This window comes from Coregonus lavaretus, assembly GCF_964263955.1.
Source record: "Coregonus lavaretus genome assembly, chromosome: 23".
Classification (NCBI taxonomy): Eukaryota; Metazoa; Chordata; class Actinopteri; order Salmoniformes; family Salmonidae; genus Coregonus; species Coregonus lavaretus.
In genome coordinates, this window is record NC_140010.1 from 32,564,481 (window position 1) to 32,584,456 (window position 19,976).

Sequence of the window (19,976 nt, forward strand, 5' to 3'; positions counted from 1 at the left end):
GCGTGTGTGCATGTGCATCCATGTGCTTGCATTACCAGGTTATTTCATGTCCATTAACGCCACCAGTCAACTGGACCCCTCATCAACAGCCAGACTCATCAGCTACCCTCAGCCAGCAGGCACAGTCATCTGTGTTAGCTTCTGGTATCGCATATACGGCAGTGATATTGGTAAGATGTTTTTTTAGGCGGCACTGATAGCCAAATTCAATATCTTTGATTTAATTATTTGTGAAAGACCATTTTTGTATTTTTTCGTTCCCAATAAAGATACAATTGAATTGAAAACAGACCAAATGGTGCCTATTGTCACAGTTGAACAGACATGACCCTTATCTGGTTCTCCTCCAGGCTCAGTGAGGTTCCTCACCAAGTCAGCCAGAGAGCCAGAGACTGTTGTGTGGATGAGACATGGGACTCAGGGGAACAAATGGCGCTTTACAGACCTCACCTTCACCACTGACACCCAACTACAGGTACGTACAGTATGTCGGATCTTAATTTGACCCCTTTCGTCGCAGGAGGATTATAATCCTGCAGCAGGATTTGAATTAATATTTAATATTTAGAATTGCCGCCCTGGGGCAGCTGGAAGCGGTGTAGGCTATCCATTGAAGCATCCAGCCCAAACTGAGAGGTTTAAAAAATACTTTCTTAGTCACCAAAGTACCATGTCTTTAAACATTTGGTTTCCAGGGGGGCAGTGCGGGCCATGAGGAAGGCCAAAAAGTGTCTCACTCCCTGGGTCAGAAAGCTCATAATTAGCTGGGTCATCGCAAGCACCAGCACCAGTGTAGATACTACCATGACCTGGTAGTATATGAGGAGCTGTAGGTCACGGGGGCATTTGCCAAAGTCGTAGGAGAAAGCAGTTTAGGGACAGGGACTGCGCGTCAAACTAATTGCCAAATGTATCCAAAGAGATGAATTAATGAATTATCTGAATTAATGAATACAATGAGGAGCAGGTTACAACATTCTGGAACACGTGATGTTATAATCAGATTCTTCTATTACATCATGTTGGGTCCATATCTTGTGTATGTTTGACAGTGAACAGTAAACCCAATTCACTTTTACAAAGCACAGCTAGCCAACTAGTAGTTTGACTTGTAATTTGTACTGCCTACTTTTGAAAGACGATTTCTTTAATCAAAATGGCACAGCTCTCCCAGAAGGGTGGGCTGTGCAACATGAAGATGTTATTGTTGGCTGTTATTTTCTGTCTCCTTTCGCCTGTTGCTGCAAATGTGTTGGTGTCTTCAGAGCACAAGACTTTGATGCCAGTGAAGGACCACCCTATTCTGAACAACCCTGATGCTACAAAAGAACAAGTTGATAGTTTACGGGTGAAAGACTATTCTTCTCCAGGTAATGTGGGCCAGTTGACAAAAGGATATTCCTCAAAAAATGTCAAAGACCCCCCGGACTTTGAAGAGCCCCTGATTTCTGTTCCAGAGCACAAGCCGTTGATGCCAGTGAAGGACCACTCTGTTCAGAACAACCCTGATGCTACAAAAGAGACCAATTTTAAGTCATTGCTGGAACAACTTGAGAGTTTACGAGTGAAAGACGATTCTTCTCCAGGTAACGTGGGCCAGTCGACAAAAGGATATTCCTCAAAAAATGTCAAAGACCCCCCGGACTTTGTAGAGTCCCTGCACCTGATTTCTGTTCCAGAGCACAAGCCGTTGATGCCAGTGAAGGACCACTCTGTTCAGAACAACCATGATGCTACAAAAGAGACCAATTTTAAGTCATTGCTGGAACAACTTGAGAGTTTACGGGTGAAAGACGATTCTTCTCCAGGTAACGTGGGCCAGTTGACAAAAGGATATTCCTCAAAAAATTCTAAAGAGCCCTCGGAGCTTGTAGAGCCCCTGATTTCTGTTCCAGAGCACAGGCCTTTGATGCCAGTGAAGGACCACCCTGTTCAGGACATCCCCAATGTTGCAAAATTGACCAAAATGGTGCAAGTGGACCAGATGCTGGAACAACTTCAGAGGATGAAAGATGATACTTTCCCAGGTAAAGCTAAAGTCCCACAGATGATTGTGGAGAAACGTATTCCTTATCTACAGGCTTACAAGCAAAAAGCATTGCAAGGTGACAACAACGTCTTCAAAGAAAATCTTCAGGCTCCAGCTCCAAAAGCTCAGAAGAGCACCCTGAAGATCAAACCCAGAGTCAACATATTGACTGACCCTTCTTACTCCGAGCCACTTGTGAAGGTGAACCTGATTTTGGGGCTTGTTTTCTATGGCTTCATCGTAATAGTGGTTCTCTATGATGCTGTGAGAATCTCCAAGGAGGCTAGAAGGCGATCTGATGCTATTGCCACTGCCAGGTTGAAGAAAAGGGAACCAGCCACCGCTGAACCACAGACACTGGCATCCAGAGTTCGGGAGAGCATCTCGTCACGGTTTGGTTTGAAACAAGCATCATCCACACCACAGTGTGCCCCCATTTCTGACGATTCTGCAAAAGAGTTGCAGAAGTCAAAGGAGTTCATCTCCACTAAGGACAAATCTGAGTCGGAAAAGAGACCTGGAAAGAGTGCTGTCAGCCTGAGAGAGTGTGAGCCGCCTCTGCCTAGCATCCCAGATAACTTCCTTGTGCCTGACTCTGAGCCTGCCATCCAGGTGGCATTGAACCCATTCGACACCAAGCTAGCCAAAGTTGTATCTGACAATGCTGAGGCATCCAACTACGAGGCAACCGAGAAGCCCTGCTACACACAGTCTGGGCTCACTGAGGTTTGTGTCAATTAAGACTGAGGACTACTTCTTAAACCAAGTGATATTGAATAAAAGCTGCAGATATTACATCTCCAAATGAGATCACATGGAGACTGTCACCTTTGAAGACTTCCATTTTCTGTTTGTAATTTAATTTCTTTAGAATAGTAATAAAAATATATTGCATTTAAAACATATGTTTCAAGTTATTTTTGGGGTATTTTGATTTGTTGTTGTACTGTTGTGTTGTAAATGCAATAGGCAACATTATTTAATTGATAAAATAATATATTTTTCAGAGAAAAAAAATAGTTAAACATTAAAGAGATTCTTCTGTACTTTTGTATACTTTTTTGCCAGTAGTTCTGAAAGTAGCACTCACGAGCCAAAAGTGTTCCCAGAGAATTGCGTACTACGTCACATATGTGCAGATACAGTGCCTTCAGAATGTATTCATACCCCTTGACTTAATCCACATTTTGTTGTGTTACAGCCTGAATTCAAAATGGATTAAATAGATTTTTTCTCACCCATCTACACAACATACAGAAATATCTAATTTGCATAAGTATTCACACCCCTGAGTCAATACATGTTATAATCACCTTTGGCAGCAATTACAGGTGTGAGTCTTTCTAGGTAAGCCTCTACAATAACTTAGACTGCAGGTTCCCTTGGCGATCCAGTGGTTACAGCCGCTGACCCGGCACACATATACCAGAGTGGGCATGGGTTTTAATCAATAATGTATATAAATCCTGGATTGCTGATGCTATGTATTGGCACTCCCCAGTAGGAGCAGTGCTCCATAGGAATAAATGGTATTTCACTAAACATGTTCAAGGACAAAGTTACATGTATTTAAGTACTTTTCTGTTGTAGTGGGGACAGTAACATTAGTAATCTCTAAAAATTATATTTTAAGGAAAGAAAATGCATATATTCTTTCATTTTTTATTTTAATGTTTAGCTCACATAATATAATTTAAAACTATGCATTAAGGTGTCTGTAATAGAATAAATGTGGCAAAAACGAATGTATACATTAATAATAAATGCATTTCTATAGCTTCCCAAAAAATGTTTTACATGTTGAGGGAGTGCCAAGATGGAGGTGCGGCGGCTTCAGCACAGCACTCCTATAAATCATCTAGTGTATATATAAATCAAATCAAATCAAATTGTATTTGTCACATACACGTGTTTAGCAGATGTTATTGCGGGTGTAGCGAAATGCTTGTGCTTCTAGCTACGACAGTGCAGTAATATCTAACAAGTAATATCTAACAATTTCACAACATATACCCAATACACACAAAACAAGTAAGGAATGGGATTTAAGAATATATACAGTGAGGGAAAAAAGTATTTGATCCCCTGCTGATTTTGTACGTTTGCCCACTGACAAAGACATGATCAGTCTATAATTTTAATGGTAGGTTTATTTGAACAGTGAGAGACAGAAAAACAACAAAAAAATCCAGAAAAACGCATGTCAAAAATGTTATAAATTGATTTGCATTTTAATGAGGGAAATACGTATTTGACCCCTCTGCAAAACATGACTTAGTACTTGGTGGCAAAACCCTTGTTGGCAATCACAGAGGTCAGACGTTTCTTGTAGTTGGCCACCAGGTTTGCACACATCTCAGGAGGGATTTTGTCCCACTCCTCTTTGCAGATCTTCTCCAAGTCATTAAGGTTTCGAGGCTGACGTTTGGCAACTCGAACCTTCAGCTCCCTCCACAGATTTTCTATGGGATTAAGGTCAGGAGCCTGGCTAGGCCACTCCAGCAACTTAATGTGCTTCTTCTTGAGCCACTCCTTTGTTGCCTTGGACGTGTGTTTTGGGTCATTGTCATGCTGGAATACCCATCTACGACCCATTTTCAATGCCCTGGCTGAGGGAAGGAGGTTCTCACCCAAGATTTGACGGTACATGGCCCCGTCCATCGTCCCTTTGATGCGGTGAAGTTGTCCTGTCCCCTTAGCAGAAAAACACCCCCAAAGCATAATGTTTGCACCTCCATGTTTGACGGTGGGGATGGTGTTCTTGGGGTCATAGGCAGCATTCTTCCTCCTCCAAACACGGCGAGTTGAGTTGATCCCAAAGAGCTCGATTTTGGTCTCATCTGACCACAACACTTTCACCCAGTTCTCCTCTGAATCATTCAGATGTTCATTGGCAAACATCAGACGGGCCTGTATATGTGCTTTCTTGAGCAGGGGGAACTTGCGGGCGCTGCAGGATTTCAGTCCTTCACGGCGTAGTGTGTTACCAATTGTTTTCTTGGTGACTATGGTCCCAGCTGCCTTGAGATCATTGACAAGATCCTCCCGTGTAGTTCTGGGCTGATTCCTCACCGTTCTCATGATCATTGCAACTCCACGAGGTGAGATCTTGCATGGAGCCCCAGGCCGAGGGAGATTGACAGTTATTTTGTGTTTCTTCCATTTGCGAATAATCGCACCAACTGTTGTCACCTTCTCACCAAGCTGCTTGGCGATGGTCTTGTAGCCCATTCCAGCCTTGTGTAGGTCTACAATCTTGTCCCTGACATCCTTGGAGAGCTCTTTGGTCTTGGCCATGGTGGAGAGTTTGGAATCTGATTGATTGATTGCTTCTGTGGACAGGTGTCTTTTATACAGGTAACAAACTGAGATTAGGAGCACTCCCTTTAAGAGTGTGCCCCTAATCTCAGCTCATTACCTGTATAAAAGACACCTGGGAGCCAGAAATCTTTCTGATTGAGAGGGGGTCAAATACTTATTTCCCTAATTAAAATGCTAATCAATTTATAATATTTTTGACATGCGTTTTTCTGGATTTTTTTGGTTGTTATTCTGTCTCTCACTGTTCAAATAAACCTACCATTAAAATTATAGACTGATCATGTCTTTGTCAGTGGGCAAACGTACAAAATGAGCAGGGGATCAAATACTTTTTCCCCTCACTGTACATACAGTGGGGAGAACAAGTATTTGATACACTGCCGATTTTGCAGGTTTTCCTACTTACAAAGCATGTAGAGGTCTGTAATTTTTATCACAGGTACACTTCAACTGTGAGAGATGGAATCTAAAACAAAAATCCAGAAAATCACATTGTATGATTTTTAAGTTATTAATTTGCATTTTATTGCATGACATAAGTATTTGATCACCTACCAACCAGTAAGAATTCCGGCTCTCACAGACCTGTTAGTTTTTGTTTAAGAAGCCCTCCTGTTCTCCACTCATTACCTGTATTAACTGCACCTGTTTGAACTCGTTACCTGTATATAAGATACCTGTCCACACACTCAATCAAACAGACTCCAACCTCTCCACAATGGCCAAGACCAGAGAGCTGTGTAACGTCATCAGGGATAAAATTGTAGACCTGCACAAGGCTGGGATGGGCTACAGGACAATAGGCAAGCAGCTTGGTGAGAAGGCAACAATTGTTGGTGCAATTATTAGAAAATGGAAGAAGTTCAAGATGACGGTCAGTCACCCTCGGTCTGGGGCTCCATGCAAGATCTCACCTCGTGGGGCATCAATGATCATGAGGAAGGTGGAGGGATCAGCCCAGAACTACACGGCAGGACCTGGTCAATGACCTGAAGAGAGCTGGGACCACAGTCTCAAAGAAAACCATTAGTAACACACTACACCATCATGGATTAAAATCCTGCAGCACACGCAAGGTCCCCCTCCTCAAGCCAGTGCATGTCCAGGCCCGTCTGAAGTTTGCCAATGACCTTCTGGATGATCCAGAGGAGGAATGGGAGAAGGTCATGTGGTCTGATGAGACAAAAATAGAGCTTTTTGGTCTAAACTCCACTCGCCGTGTTTGGAGGAAGAAGAAGGATGAGTACAACCCCAAGAACACCATCCCAACCGTGAAGCATGGAAGTGGAAACAATTCTTTGGGGATGCTTTTCTGCAAAGGGGACAGGACGACTGCACCGTATTGAGAGGAGGATGGATGGGGCCATGTATCGCGAGATCTTGGCCAACAACCTCTTTTCCTCAGTAAGAGCATTGAAGATGGGTCGTGGGTCAGTCCCGAAACCTGAAGGATCTGGAGAAGGTCTGTATGGAGGAGTGGGCCAAAATCCCTGCTGCAGTGTGTGCAAACCTGGTCAAGACCTATAGGAAACGTATGATCTCTGTAATTGCAAACAAATGTTTCTGTACCAAATATTAAGTTCTGCTTTTCTGATGTATCAAATACTTATGTCATGCAATAAAATGCAAATAAATTACTTTAAAAGTCATACAATGTGATTTTCTGGATGTATGTTTTAGATTCCGTCTCTCGCAGTTGAATTGTACCTATGATAAACATTACAGACCTCTACATGCTTTGTAAGTAGGAAAACCTGCAAAATCGGCAGTGTATCAAATACTTGTTCTCCCCACTGTATATAGACAAGCAATTACAGAGCGGCATGGACTAAGATAGTAGATTATTATAGAATAGGCCCCGTGTAGCTCAGTTGGTTGAGCATGGCGCTTGCAATACCAGGGTTGTGGGTTCGATTCCCACGGGGGCCAGTATGAAAATGTATGCACTCACTAACTGTAAAGTCGCTCTGGATAAGAGCGTCTGCTAAATGACTCAAATGTAAATGCAGTATATACATATGAGATGAGTAGTGCAAGATATGTAAACATTATTAAAGTGACTAATGTTCCATTTCTTAAAATGGCCACTGATTTCAATAGGCAGCAGCAGCCTCTAATGTGCTAGTGATGGCTATTTAACAGTCTGATGGCCTTGAGATAGAAGCTGTTTTTCATTCTCAGCTTTGATGCCCCTGTACTGACCTCGCCTTCTGGATGATAGCGGGGTGAACAGGCAGTGGCTCAGGTGGTTGATGTCCTTGATGATCTTTTTGGCCTTCCTGTGACATCGGGTGCTGTATGTGTCTTGGAGGGCGGGTAGTTTGCCCCCGGTAATGCGTTCGGCAGACCGCACCACCCTCTGGAGAGCCCTGCGGTTGTGGGCAGTGCAGTTGCCATACCAGGCGGTGATACAGCCCGACAGGATGCTCTCAATTGTGCATCTGTAAAAGTTTGTGAGGGTTTTAGGTGCTAAGCCGAAATTCTTCAGCCTTCTGAGGTTGAAGAGGCTCTGTTGCGCTTTCTTCACCACACTGTCTGCGTGGGTGGAACATTTCAGTTTGTCGGTGATGTGTACGCCAAGGAACTTGAAGCTTTTCACCTTCTCTACTGCGGTCCCGTCGATGTGGATGGGGGGGTACACCCTCTGCTGTTTCCTGAAGTCCACGATCATCTCCTTTGTTTTGTTGATGTTGAGTGAGAGGTTATATTTTCCTGGCACCACACTCCCAGAGCCCTCACCTCCTCCCTGTAGGCGGTCTCGTCGTTGTTGTTAATCAATCCTACTACTGTTGTGTCGTCTGCAAACTTGATGATTGAGTTGGAGGTGTGCTTGGCCACGCAGTCATTTCGTAGCCTAGTGGAGACCAATATCTATCTTGTGTTATTAAGCTACTGTATATAAAACAACGGTTGTTGATGTATATGGTTGCATTTCAGATACATTTTTGTAAATGTTAATGTTGCAGTAATAGGTCCTAGGCCTAGCGTTTGAGCGCGCGAGAGAGAATATTATTTTGATAGCAGGTCTGATCCCAATGACTCGACTGCCCCCGCATGGATAGAAAGAGAACTGCTCATTTTCAACGAATCAGAAGGCTCATTTGAATTTCCTGATCCAGCAGGAAAATTATCCACGACAAAAGAGTGATCAAGTTAAGATCCGACATCTGTACACTCACTACCTGTTCCACTTCCACTGTTACAGCTGGTTATACATCATATATAGCATACCTCATGTGTAGCATATTCTCCTATACTGAAACAATCAGGAAGAGTTGTGTGGTGTACATCAAGTTTGTTAGCAGGATTGCGGTACACAAACACGCTTTACAACATTTGTAAATTTCTATACATTTTGACCATATACCATCTGTATTTTTCAATGTATTGTCTTGTATTTTGACCACAGAGCATGTGTATTTTTCAGTTCATATTGGAGGCTGTGGTGGGTGGTAAGAAGGGTAGCATTGTCATAGACGACGTGGTAGTGCACAGCAGCAACAGCAGCAGCAGTGTGAATGGCTTCTGTCCGGCTGAGAGAGAGTGCACCTTCCAGGGGTCCCTGTGTGGCCTGCAGGGGGAGATGTCTGGAGACTTCACCTGGAACAGAACCACCGGGGCCCTGGGGGCCAACACCTCCAGCCCAGCGCAGGATCACACTCTGGGTACTGAACTGGGTGAGAGAGACACACACGTACGCACGCAGGCACTCGTACCCACACACACGCACACGCACACACTCATCCTGTATATGATGGTGTGTTTTTGCTCAGGATACTACCTGAGTGCCCAGCTGTGGAACCACCCTGTGGGTAGCAGGGGGCGTATGATGACTGGGGTGAACGAGGCCACCCCTCACAGTGGAGAGTGCTGGATGTTTTGGTACCACATGGAGGGCAGGGCCTCAGGGGAGCTCAACATCTACCTGCAGCCCTTTCGAGGCTCCAGGACCCAGACTCTACTGTGGAGCAGGACTGGAGACCAGGGAGATCACTGGAGACACGGCCGAACTACGGTCCTCAGCCCTGATACACCTTACCAGGTACATGCAGACACTGCTGGCACTGGTACTGCTTTTACTGCTGCTACTACTACTACTACTACTGCTACTAATACTATTAGTAATACTACTACTACTACTGCTGCTACTACTACTACTGCTGCTACTACTTCTACTGCTACTACTACTACTACTGCTGCTACTACTACTACTACTACTACTACTACTACTACTACTACTACTACTACTACTACTAATAATACCGCTATTACTACTACTACTACTACTACTATTACCAGGGTTGGGTAGTAACGGATTATATGTAATGGAGATTAAGTAATCCAATTACAAAAATGAATTAACTGTAATCAGCCCGGATGACTTTAAAAAATGTTTCATCGGGATTACAGTTACATTCTTAAAACCAGCTAATTACATTTAGGAATACTTCATCTAATATCAATAGGAACATTTGATAACACTTCTTCAGCACTGCTGTAATTTTGTGTACCCTCAAGACTTTTCACATGCCCTCAACTCGGCAAGATTCTATTGTCCTGCTGATCGCCCATCAAGGGCTCATGGCTTATTTTCTATTCCAATTGATTGAATCAATAGGTAAGGCTACCAAACCATTTACAACAGGCCCACTGGTCAATCAGAAAGTTGTCTGGACTCTAAAGAGTTGCTGCTTTGTAGTGTATTTACAGCTCACTTTCACTCTGTCTCTGAGTAGCTGGAAAGAAAATGCTTTCTAATTGCGCAACATTTCAAACCGCGAATTCTAGAACCCTATTTAGAATTGTAGGCTTATTGTCCAACCCAAATTTTATGACAATCACTGGTTAAGGTTGCACATCAAAGTATTTTGAATCATGCATTCCTGCTTGGACATGCTAATTAATCTAAACAATACATTTCTTGAATCATACTATTTTAGTAGTCTATTAGAATTAAGTAATTTGAATGGGTTTAGATAAGATCATTAGACTGCTCATTTGTTCTATTGCCTGACCGCGCATGACCAAATTCGTTGGCTTTTGCCACCAACTGAAAACGTTAAGAAAAAGTTTGTATTGAGCCCTGTGTATGGTCTCACAATATAAAATAGAAGGTGAATTATAGCATCTGTATGCTTTCACACTAGTCCCCAAATTGGAAATAGTCATGTAGTCATGTTACTATAGTATATTTTAGTTGTAGTTAAAATATGCCTGGGGTTTGAAGTGAAAGTAATCCAAAAGTAATCAGATGACATTACTAATTTTGAGTAATCCAAAGGATGATGTTACTGATTACTTAATTTTTCATATAACTGTAATCAGTAACAGGTAAACATTTTCAAGTTATCCGCCCAACCCTTGACTATTACTACACTACTGAATTGAAATCACATTGACCCCAACTGTGGTGTTTGCCTGTAAAAGCCAAACACACATTTTGGTCATACGTTAACACTAAAAAGTAGATCCACACTGATACACAGTGTTATACTACATATAAGCCATTAAACATCTGAATGAGCGTCATAAAATCATCTACCAATGACGAGATAAAGAAAATAGGCATCTTCCCTTTCTGTGCTAGAGATGAAACAGCTGGCACGTACATGGTTGAGTTTGTCACAAAGTCTACCATGGTCTGCGATTATAATCTTTGGGTAATCTGAAAACGGAAATATACCCTCAACATAATCAGATAAGTTTTGTGCAAACAGTCTAGTGAGTGCTGAAGTGCAGTCTGCAGTCAGGTTGTGCACTTCAACCCTTCAGTAGACCAGTAAAAGTCTCCTAGCACACACAGAGAGTAAGAATGAGAGTACTTGGCGATATCCAGACTGCGTATTAAAATGGCATCCTATTGGCACCCTATCCCTAAATAGTGCACTACTCTTGACCAGAGCCCTACATTGGTGCACTATATAGGGAATAGAGTGCCATTTCAGACAAACCCTAGATATAGTATGACTTCTACTCTGGGATTCAGCTGAGGACACCTTCCTCATATGGCTACTGTTTACTGTACCCTGTAATCTACATTCCCACTAACTTACATTTATGAAGCATGGACCCTGTACGTATTGTAATACAATCAAACACAGACAGTTCATAGATAGACTCACTAAGATTATGGCAATGTGTTTCCTGATTGACAGGTCATCTTTGAGGCTGTGGCTGGGGATGGCCGTGAGGGGGACATTGCCATTGATGACCTCACCCTTTTTAATGGGCCATGTCCACAACAAGGTGAGTGCGTCAATTAAGAGATGACCAGTGGGATGTTAATGTAAAAAAAATACAAACAAAAAACAGAAAGGTTACAGAAAGGCTCTGAAATCTATTCTCACTGTGTGTGTTCTTGTGTGCATGCATACATTCATACATCCGTGCGTGTGTATGCATGCATGCATCCATCCGTGTGTGTGTTCTGCAGGGTTCTGTGACTTTGAGATGGACTACTGTGGCTGGCTGAACAGTCCCCCAGCTGAGTCAGGAGTGGACTGGGAATGGTGGTCAGGGTCCAGTGGAGGACGCTTCGCTCCGACAGTGGACCACACCACCAACTCTGACCAGGGTAGGCTGCCTGTGTGACTGAAGGGATTTGATCCTAGGTCAACTCTGTCTGTGCCACAAGACTGTATTAGCTCACTGTAGGCTTGGGGAGCTAAAACAAGTCTTCAAGCCTGTGTGACCAATTGGGTTTGAGCCCTGGTCGGCCCTGTTCCACAAAACAGTGTTAGCCTGCTGAAGTTTATACCCAGGGCACAGAGTTTTCCCGGTTTGGTTTTCATTGTCTAAAGGAAATGACTTTAATTGTGCTGTTTGTTGTGGCTCTACCCTCCAGGACACTACATCATCTTCTTGTCAGATAGCTTTTCCTCTGGACTAGAGATTACCCATCTGCAGAGTGAACCTATGGAGGCGGTAGAGAATGCATGTATAGAGTTCTGGTACTTCATGAGCATGTGGGGAACCATGGGTAAGTAGCCTAAACTGGCTCTGATATGGCTGTAAATGGTGAAGGCTATGATGCAAAACAGGAGGTTGGTGGCACCTTAATTGGGGAGAACGGGCACGTGGTAATGACTGGAGCGGAGTCAGTGGAATGGTATCAAATACCTCAAACTCGTGGTTTCCAGGTGTATGATGCCATTCCGTTTGCTACGTTCCAGCCATTATTATGAGCCATTCTCCCCTCAGCAGCCTCCTGTGCATGCATACCATGCCGCTATAGGACCTACTGGTGTCATACACACCAAAAAGTGTGTATTTGGTGTTTGTTTCCCCCAGACAAGCTGGAGCTGACAGTGTATGTGAATGAGACAGGTGTTCTACGGTCGATATGGAGCAGATTTGGTAATCTCGACCCAATCTGGTATCAGGCCATGGTGGACTACAACGCTACAGGACCACACCAGGTCAGACAACGGTCAACCAATAAGACAGCGGTCAACCAATAAGACAGCGGTCAACCAATATACTGTGGGAGGTTTAATACCAGTACAGTGAGTGAGCTAGCCAGCCGGTCAGGCAGCAAGTGAGTATTCAACAGATATTGTTGGACCATGTGTTTTGTTGCAGATCATATTTGTTACCAAGCGCCCAAACAGCGAAGATGGAGGCATAGCCCTGGATGACATCCACATTAGGATAAACCTGACCTGTGCAGAGCTGATCCCTACCACTTCAGCACCTACCACAGTACCCACCACCTCTCCAGCCACCCCTATGGACTGCACCTTTGAAAATGGTGAGGCACAGAGAAGAGGCTTACTAGGAAATACATTAACCTGGTCCCAGATCTGTTTGTGCTATCTTGCCAAATCATATGGTTGGCAAGACAGCACTAACAGATATGGGACCAGGTTAGAGATACATAGGTTTGCCAACCTCTCCTAGTTTAGCCTGAAGTCTCCTGGAATTGCGGAAGAATTCCAAGAGGATTTTCTTATGTCTGATTGGCATTACGAATGAGTTGCAGGGAGGGTTCAGCTTCATAAAGGAGCAATATGAAGGAAGCAATAACACAAGGCTGTAACAGTGAAGATTAGAAGATAAGAAAACTTCATGAGATGAAAATGTTCCTGTCCTTCCCCATCAGGCCTGTGTAACTGGGTCCAGGAGACCAACGATGCCTTCGACTGGGTCCACTCCCAAGGCCTGCAGGTGGACCAGCCATGGAATGGACCGCTGTACGACCACACGGTCGGAAATGACCAAGGTACTGTTCTGGACCTGAAGAGCTAGCTACTGTCATGGAAATTCTACACAGGGACATTCGAAGTCAATCTTAAATAAATCTTTGTTTATTATCAGCATGCTGTAGAGGTCACAGTCAAACTTAGATGCATCATGTACCGGTCTGAAGTGAGCTCCCTCGGGGCAGTCCTGCTAGATCTCTTATATATTGCTTACGGACACGTTACATAGGCATAGTTCATAGGGTTGGTCCCGGCATGTGTCTGGCACAGTCTCTAATCTTTTTTGGGGGGAGGGGGAGGGGTAGAACAGCTTTAAAATTGCATATACATTGTAACTTCCATCAATGTAATTGTCTGCATCACTTCCAATGTTTGTTTTTTCTCGCAAATATATATATATATAAACTCAGCAAAAAAAGAAACATCCCTTTTTCAGGACCCAGTCTTTCAAAGATAATTAGTAAAAATCCAAATAACTTCACAGATCTTCATTGTAAAGGGTTTAAACACTGTTTCCCATGCTTGAGCAATGAACATGCACCTGTGGAACGGTCATTAAGACACTAACAGCTTACAGACGGTAGGCCATTAAGGTCACAGTTATGAAAACTTAGGACACTGAAGAGGCCATTCTACTGACTCTGAAAAACACCAAAAGAAAGATGCCCAGGGTCCCTGCTCATCTGCGTGAACGTGCCTTAGACATGGTGCAAGGAGGCATGAGGACTGCCGATGTGGCCAGGGCAATAAAATGCAATGTCCGTACTGTGAGACGCCTAAGACAGCGCTACAGGGAGACAGGACGGACAGCTGATCGTCCTCACAGTGGCAGACCATGTGTAACAACACCTGCACAGGATCAGTACATCCGAACATCACACCTGCGGGACAGGTACAGGATAGCAACAACAACTGTCCGAGTTACACCAGGAACACACAATCCCTCCATCAGTGCTCAGACTGTCCGCAATAGGCTGAGAGAGGCTGGACTGAGGTCTTGTAGGCCTGTTGTAAGGCAGGTCCTCACCAGACATCACCGGCAACAACGTCGCCTATGGGCACAAACCCACCGTCACTGGACCAGACAGGACTGGCAAAAAGTGCTCTTCACTGACGAGTCGCGGTTTTGTCTCACCAGGGGTGATGGTCGGATTCGCGTTTATTGTCGAAGGAATGAGCGTTACACCGAGGCCTGTACTCTGGAGCGGGATCGAGTTGGAGGTGGAGGGTCCGTCATGGTCTGGGGCGGTGTGTCACAGCATCATCGGACTGAGCTTGTTGTCATTGCAGGCAATCTCAACGCTGTGCGTTACAGGGAAGACATCCTCCTCCCTCATGTGGTACCCTTCCTGCAGGCTCATCCTGACATGACCGTTCAGCATGACAATGCCACCAGCCATACTGCTCGTTCTGTGCGTGATTTCCTGCAAGACAGGAATGTCAGTGTTCTTCCAAGGCCAGCGAAGAGCCCGGATCTCAATCCCATTGAGCACGTCTGGGACCTGTTGGATCGGAGGGCTAGGGCCATTCCCCCAAGAAATGTCCGGGAACTTGCAGGTGCCTTGGTGGAAGAGTGGGGTAACATCTCACAGCAAGAACTGGCAAATCTGGTGCAGTCCATGAGGAGGAGATGCACTGCAGTACTTAATGCAGCTGGTGGCCACACCAGATACTGACTGTTACTTTTGATTTCAAAAGTCACATTTCTGTTAGTCACATGTCTGTGGAACATGTTCAGTTTATGTCTGTTGTTGAATCTTATGTTCATACAAATATTTACACGTTAAGTTTGCTGAAAATAAACGCAGTTGACAGTGAGAGGACATTTCTTTTTTTGCTGAGTTTGCATACATACAGTGCTATGAAAAAGTATTTGCCCCCTTTCTAATTTTCTCTACTTTTGCATATTTGTGATTGTCACGATCGTCTTCAAAATGAGCGGACCAAAGCGCAGCGCGTTGAGTGAACATGACTTTATTAAATAAAGCAACCACGAAAAAACAACAAATGACGATACGTGAAGTCCAAAAGTTACAAATACTGAAACACGGAACATGGAACACTGGAACAAAAACCCACAAACACAAGGTGAAAAACACACAGATTATATATGGCTCCCAATCAGAGATAACGAGCCGACAGCTGACACTCGTTACCTCCGATTGGGAGTCACCAGACCAATTACCAAAAACACAAACAAATGAAACTCACCCATACCCAACACCACCAAATGAAATACACCCTGGCTCTAACACACAGTCCCGGAGCCAGAGTGTGACAGTACCCCCCCCCAAAGGCGCGGACTCCGACCGCGCCTAACCCAAAAAATGGGGAGGGCTGGGTGGGTGTTACTCCACGGAGGCGGCTCTGGCACTGGTCGTGATCCCCACCCCACCATAGTCACTACCCACTTAAGTAGCCTCCTCCAATCAACCACCCTACATCCTAACCCCACTGGATTAAGGGGCAGCACCGGACTAAGGGGCAGCACCGGACTAAGGGGCAGCACCGGACTAAGGGGCAGCACCGGACTAAGGAGCAGCACCGAGCTAAGGGGCAGCACCGGACTAAGGGGCAGCACCAGGATAAGGGACAGCACCAGGATAAGGAGCAACACCGAGCTAAGGGGCAGCACCGGACTAAATGGCGGATCCTGGCTGGACGGCTCTGGCGGATCCCGGCTGGACGGCTCTGGCGGATCCCGGCTGGACGGCTCTGGCGGATCCCGGCTGGACGGCTCTGGCGGATCCCGGCTGGACGGCTCTGGCGGATCCCGGCTGGACGGCTCTGGCGGATCCCGGCTGGACGGCTCTGGCGGATCCCGGCTGGACGGCTCTGGCGGATCCCGGCTGGACGGCTCTGGCGGATCCCGGCTGGACGGCTCATGGCTGGCTGACGGATCTGGCTGCTCATGGCTGGCTGACGGATCTGGCTGCTCATGGCTGGCTGACGGATCTGGCTGCTCATGGCTAGCTGACGGATCTGGCTGCTCATGGCTGGCTGACGGATCTGGCTGCTCATGGCTGGCTGACGGATCTGGCTGCTCATGGCTGGCTGACGGATCTGGCTGCTCATGGCTGGCTGACGGATCTGGCTGCTCATGGCTGGCTGACGGATCTGGCTGCTCATGGCTGGCTGACGGATCTGGCTGCTCATGGCTGGCTGACGGATCTGGCTGCTCATGGCTGGCTGAAGGCTCTGGCTGATCCTGTCTGGCAGAAGGCTCTGGCTGATCCTGTCTGGCGGAAGGCTCTGGCTGATCCTGTCTGGCGGAAGGCTCTAGCGGCTCCGGTCTGGCGGAAGGCTCTGAAGGCTCATGGCAGACGGGCGGCTTAAGCGCCTTTGGGCAGACGGGCAGTTCAGGCCCCGTTGGGCAGACGGCAGACTCTGGCCGTCTGAGGCGCATCGTAGGCCTGGTGCGTGGTGCCGGAACAGGAGGTACCGGGCTGAGGACACGCATCTCAGGGCTAGTGCGGGGAGAAGCAACAGGGCATGCTGGACCCTGGGGACGCACCGTAGGCCTGATGCGTGGTGCCGGAACTGGAGGTACCGGGCTGAGGACACGCATCTCAGGGCTAGTGCGGGAAGCAGCAACAGGGCATGCTTGGCCCTGGGGACGCACCGTAGGCCTGATGCGTGGTGCCGGAACTGGAGGTACCGGGCTGAGGACACGCATCTCAGGGCTAGTGCGGGGAGTAGCAACAGGGCATGCTGGACCCTGGAGACACACAGGAGGCTTGGGGCGTGGTGTAGGCACTGGTAGGAAAGGGCTGGCGACGCGCACCGTATCCCTGGTGCGAGTGGCCGGAACAGGTCGGGCTGGGCTGGCGACGCGCACCGTACACTTGGTGCGGGTGGCAGGAACAGGCCGAACCGGGCTGGCGACGCGCACCGTAGGCTTCCTACGAGGCTCAGGAACAGGCCGGGCTGGGCTGGCGACGCGCACCGTACACTTGGTGCGGGTGGCAGGAACAGGCCGAACTGGGCTGGCGACGCGCACCGTACACTTGGTGCGGGTGGCAGGAACAGGCCGAACCGGGCTGGCGACGCGCACCGTACACTTAGTGCGAGGGGCCGGAACAGGCCGTACCGTACGGGGAACACACACTACTGGCTGTACCTCGGGATTAGGAACGGGCCGGACCGGACTGGTTACACACCCCAGTACCTCTCGCCGAGCCTCTACACCAGGGTTCTTCAATCCTGGTCCTGGAGGGCCGAGACACCTCTGTTTTTCATCCTCTCCTTCTAATCAGGGGCTAATTCAGACCTGGGACACCAGGTGAGTGCAATTAACTACCAGGTAGAAATAAAAAACAGAAGTGTTTCGGCCCTCCAGGACCAGGATTGAAGAACCCTGCTCTACACCTTCCTTCCCTGTTTTTCCCAGTAGCCCCCTTAACCTGGTAGCCTCCTGAATCCATCCCTTTTCTGCCTCCGTCAGCCCCCTTAACCTGGTAGCCTTCTGCCTCTGCCTTGTGGCAGCCTCCTGCTGCTCAGTCGCCCAAGCCATGTGCCCCCCCCAAAAAATTTCTTGGGGTTGCCTCTCGTCCACGGGCTTCCAGCCTCGCCTTCGTGCTGCCTCCTCATACCACCTCCTCTCGGCTTTGGCTGCCTCCAGCTCTTCACGAGGGAGGCGATATTCTCCCGGTTGTGCCCAAGGACCCTTTCCGTCCAATAACTCTTCCCATGTCCAGACCCTCGGCTCCTGGACACGCTGCTTGGTCCTTTGATGGTGGGTTTTTCTGTCACGATCGTCTTCAAAATGAGCGGACCAAAGCGCAGCGCGTTGAGTGAACATGACTTTATTAAATAAAGCAACCACGAAAAAACAACAAATGACGATACGTGAAGTCCAAAAGTTACAAATACTGAAACACGGAACATGGAACACTGGAACAAAAACCCACAAACACAAGGTGAAAAACACACAGATTATATATGGCTCCCAATCAGAGATAACGAGCCGACAGCTGACACTCGTTACCTCCGATTGGGAGTCACCAGACCAATTACCAAAAACACAAACAAATGAAACTCACCCATACCCAACACCACCAAATGAAATACACCCTGGCTCTAACACACAGTCCCGGAGCCAGAGTGTGACAGTGATACTGAATGTTATCAGATCTTCAACCAAAACCTAATATTAGATAAAGGGAACATAAGTGAACAAATAACACAACAATTACATATTTATTTCATAAACAAAGTTATGCAACACCCAATTCCCCTGTGTGAAAAAGTAATTGCCCCCTTACACTCAATAACTGGTTGTGCCACCTTTAGCTGCAATGACTCCAACCAAATGCTTCCTGTAGTTGTTGGTCAGTCTCTCACGTCGCTGTGAAGGAATTTTGTCCCACTCTTCCATGCAGAACTGCTTTAACTCAGTGACGTGTGGGTTTTCAAGCATGAACTGCTCGTTTCAAGTCCTGCCACAACATCTCAATTGGGATTAGGTCTGGACTTTGACTAGGCCATTCCAAAACATCCAATTTGTTGATTTTTAGCAATTTTCATGTAGACTTGATTGTGTGTTTTGGATCATTGTCTTGCTGCATGACCCAGCTGCGCTTCAGCTTCAGCTCACAGATGGATGGTCTGACATGCTCCTGTAGAATTCTCTGATACAGAGCAGAATTCATGGTTCCTTCTATTAAGGCAAGTCGTCCAGGTCCTGAGGCAGCAAAGCATCCCCAAACCATCACACCACCACCACCATGCTTGACCTTTGGTATGATGTTCTTACTGTGGAATGCAGTGTTTGGCAATCCTTCAGCCATTCCTGGACCTGTGACCAAAAACAAGCTACAAATGGACAGTACCAAAACAAATGATCTAATGATTCTGTCTCTTCGCAGCAAAATCTGAAGAGCTGGGAAGATTGTATCCCCCATATAAATAACATTCTATTGGTAGCAATAATTTTGTATAATCATTTAAATAGAAAAATTCTAAGTTTTGAATCTGGCGTCGTTTTGTGTATCAGTTCATAAACACTATGCCATGGAATCGGTACGTCAAAAATCTCTTCCCAACTATTTTGCAATCTATATGGGACAGCTGTCAGTCCTTTGGTCTTTAAATGAAACTTGTATACTTTTTTATTTATCACAATTTTCTTTAACCAATTATGTTATTTAATGCAGGGCCAACAGACAAGTTCCTTACTTTTTCCCCCTTCAACTTTCCTCTTCCATTTTTGCGGTAATGCTGCAATTATTTGGTTGTAATTTTGGTTAGAACAGACATTTCCATATGTTTTTGTTAGCTGCATGTGCGACAACTCCACCAGTCCTACCTATGATATCATTTACGAAGAATATACCTTTTTTAAACATTTTTTCAAAAAATAATTGTTTTTTATTCATTAGTATATTTGAGTTTAACCACAATATTTGTTGCATTATTTGTTCTGT

The 19,976-nt window shown here is 46.0% G+C and overlaps 1 protein-coding gene across 1 annotated transcript in view; it reads left to right on the top strand.

The window, feature by feature from the left end:
* Positions 1 to 1,966: 1,966 nt before the first annotated feature.
* Positions 1,967 to 19,976, top strand: part of LOC311150483 (MAM and LDL-receptor class A domain-containing protein 1) — a gene marked incomplete at its 5' end in the record, with an annotated part of 50,784 nt that continues 32,774 nt past the window's right edge. The window contains 9 exons of the mRNA XM_084187981.1: positions 1,967 to 2,755; positions 8,778 to 9,027; positions 9,124 to 9,392; positions 11,506 to 11,596; positions 11,784 to 11,924; positions 12,195 to 12,329; positions 12,641 to 12,768; positions 12,932 to 13,100; positions 13,452 to 13,571. Coding sequence (XP_084044107.1) covers positions 1,967 to 2,755; positions 8,778 to 9,027; positions 9,124 to 9,392; positions 11,506 to 11,596; positions 11,784 to 11,924; positions 12,195 to 12,329; positions 12,641 to 12,768; positions 12,932 to 13,100; positions 13,452 to 13,571 — 2,092 coding nt within the window. The remainder of the gene's footprint in view (positions 2,756 to 8,777; positions 9,028 to 9,123; positions 9,393 to 11,505; positions 11,597 to 11,783; positions 11,925 to 12,194; positions 12,330 to 12,640; positions 12,769 to 12,931; positions 13,101 to 13,451; positions 13,572 to 19,976) is intronic.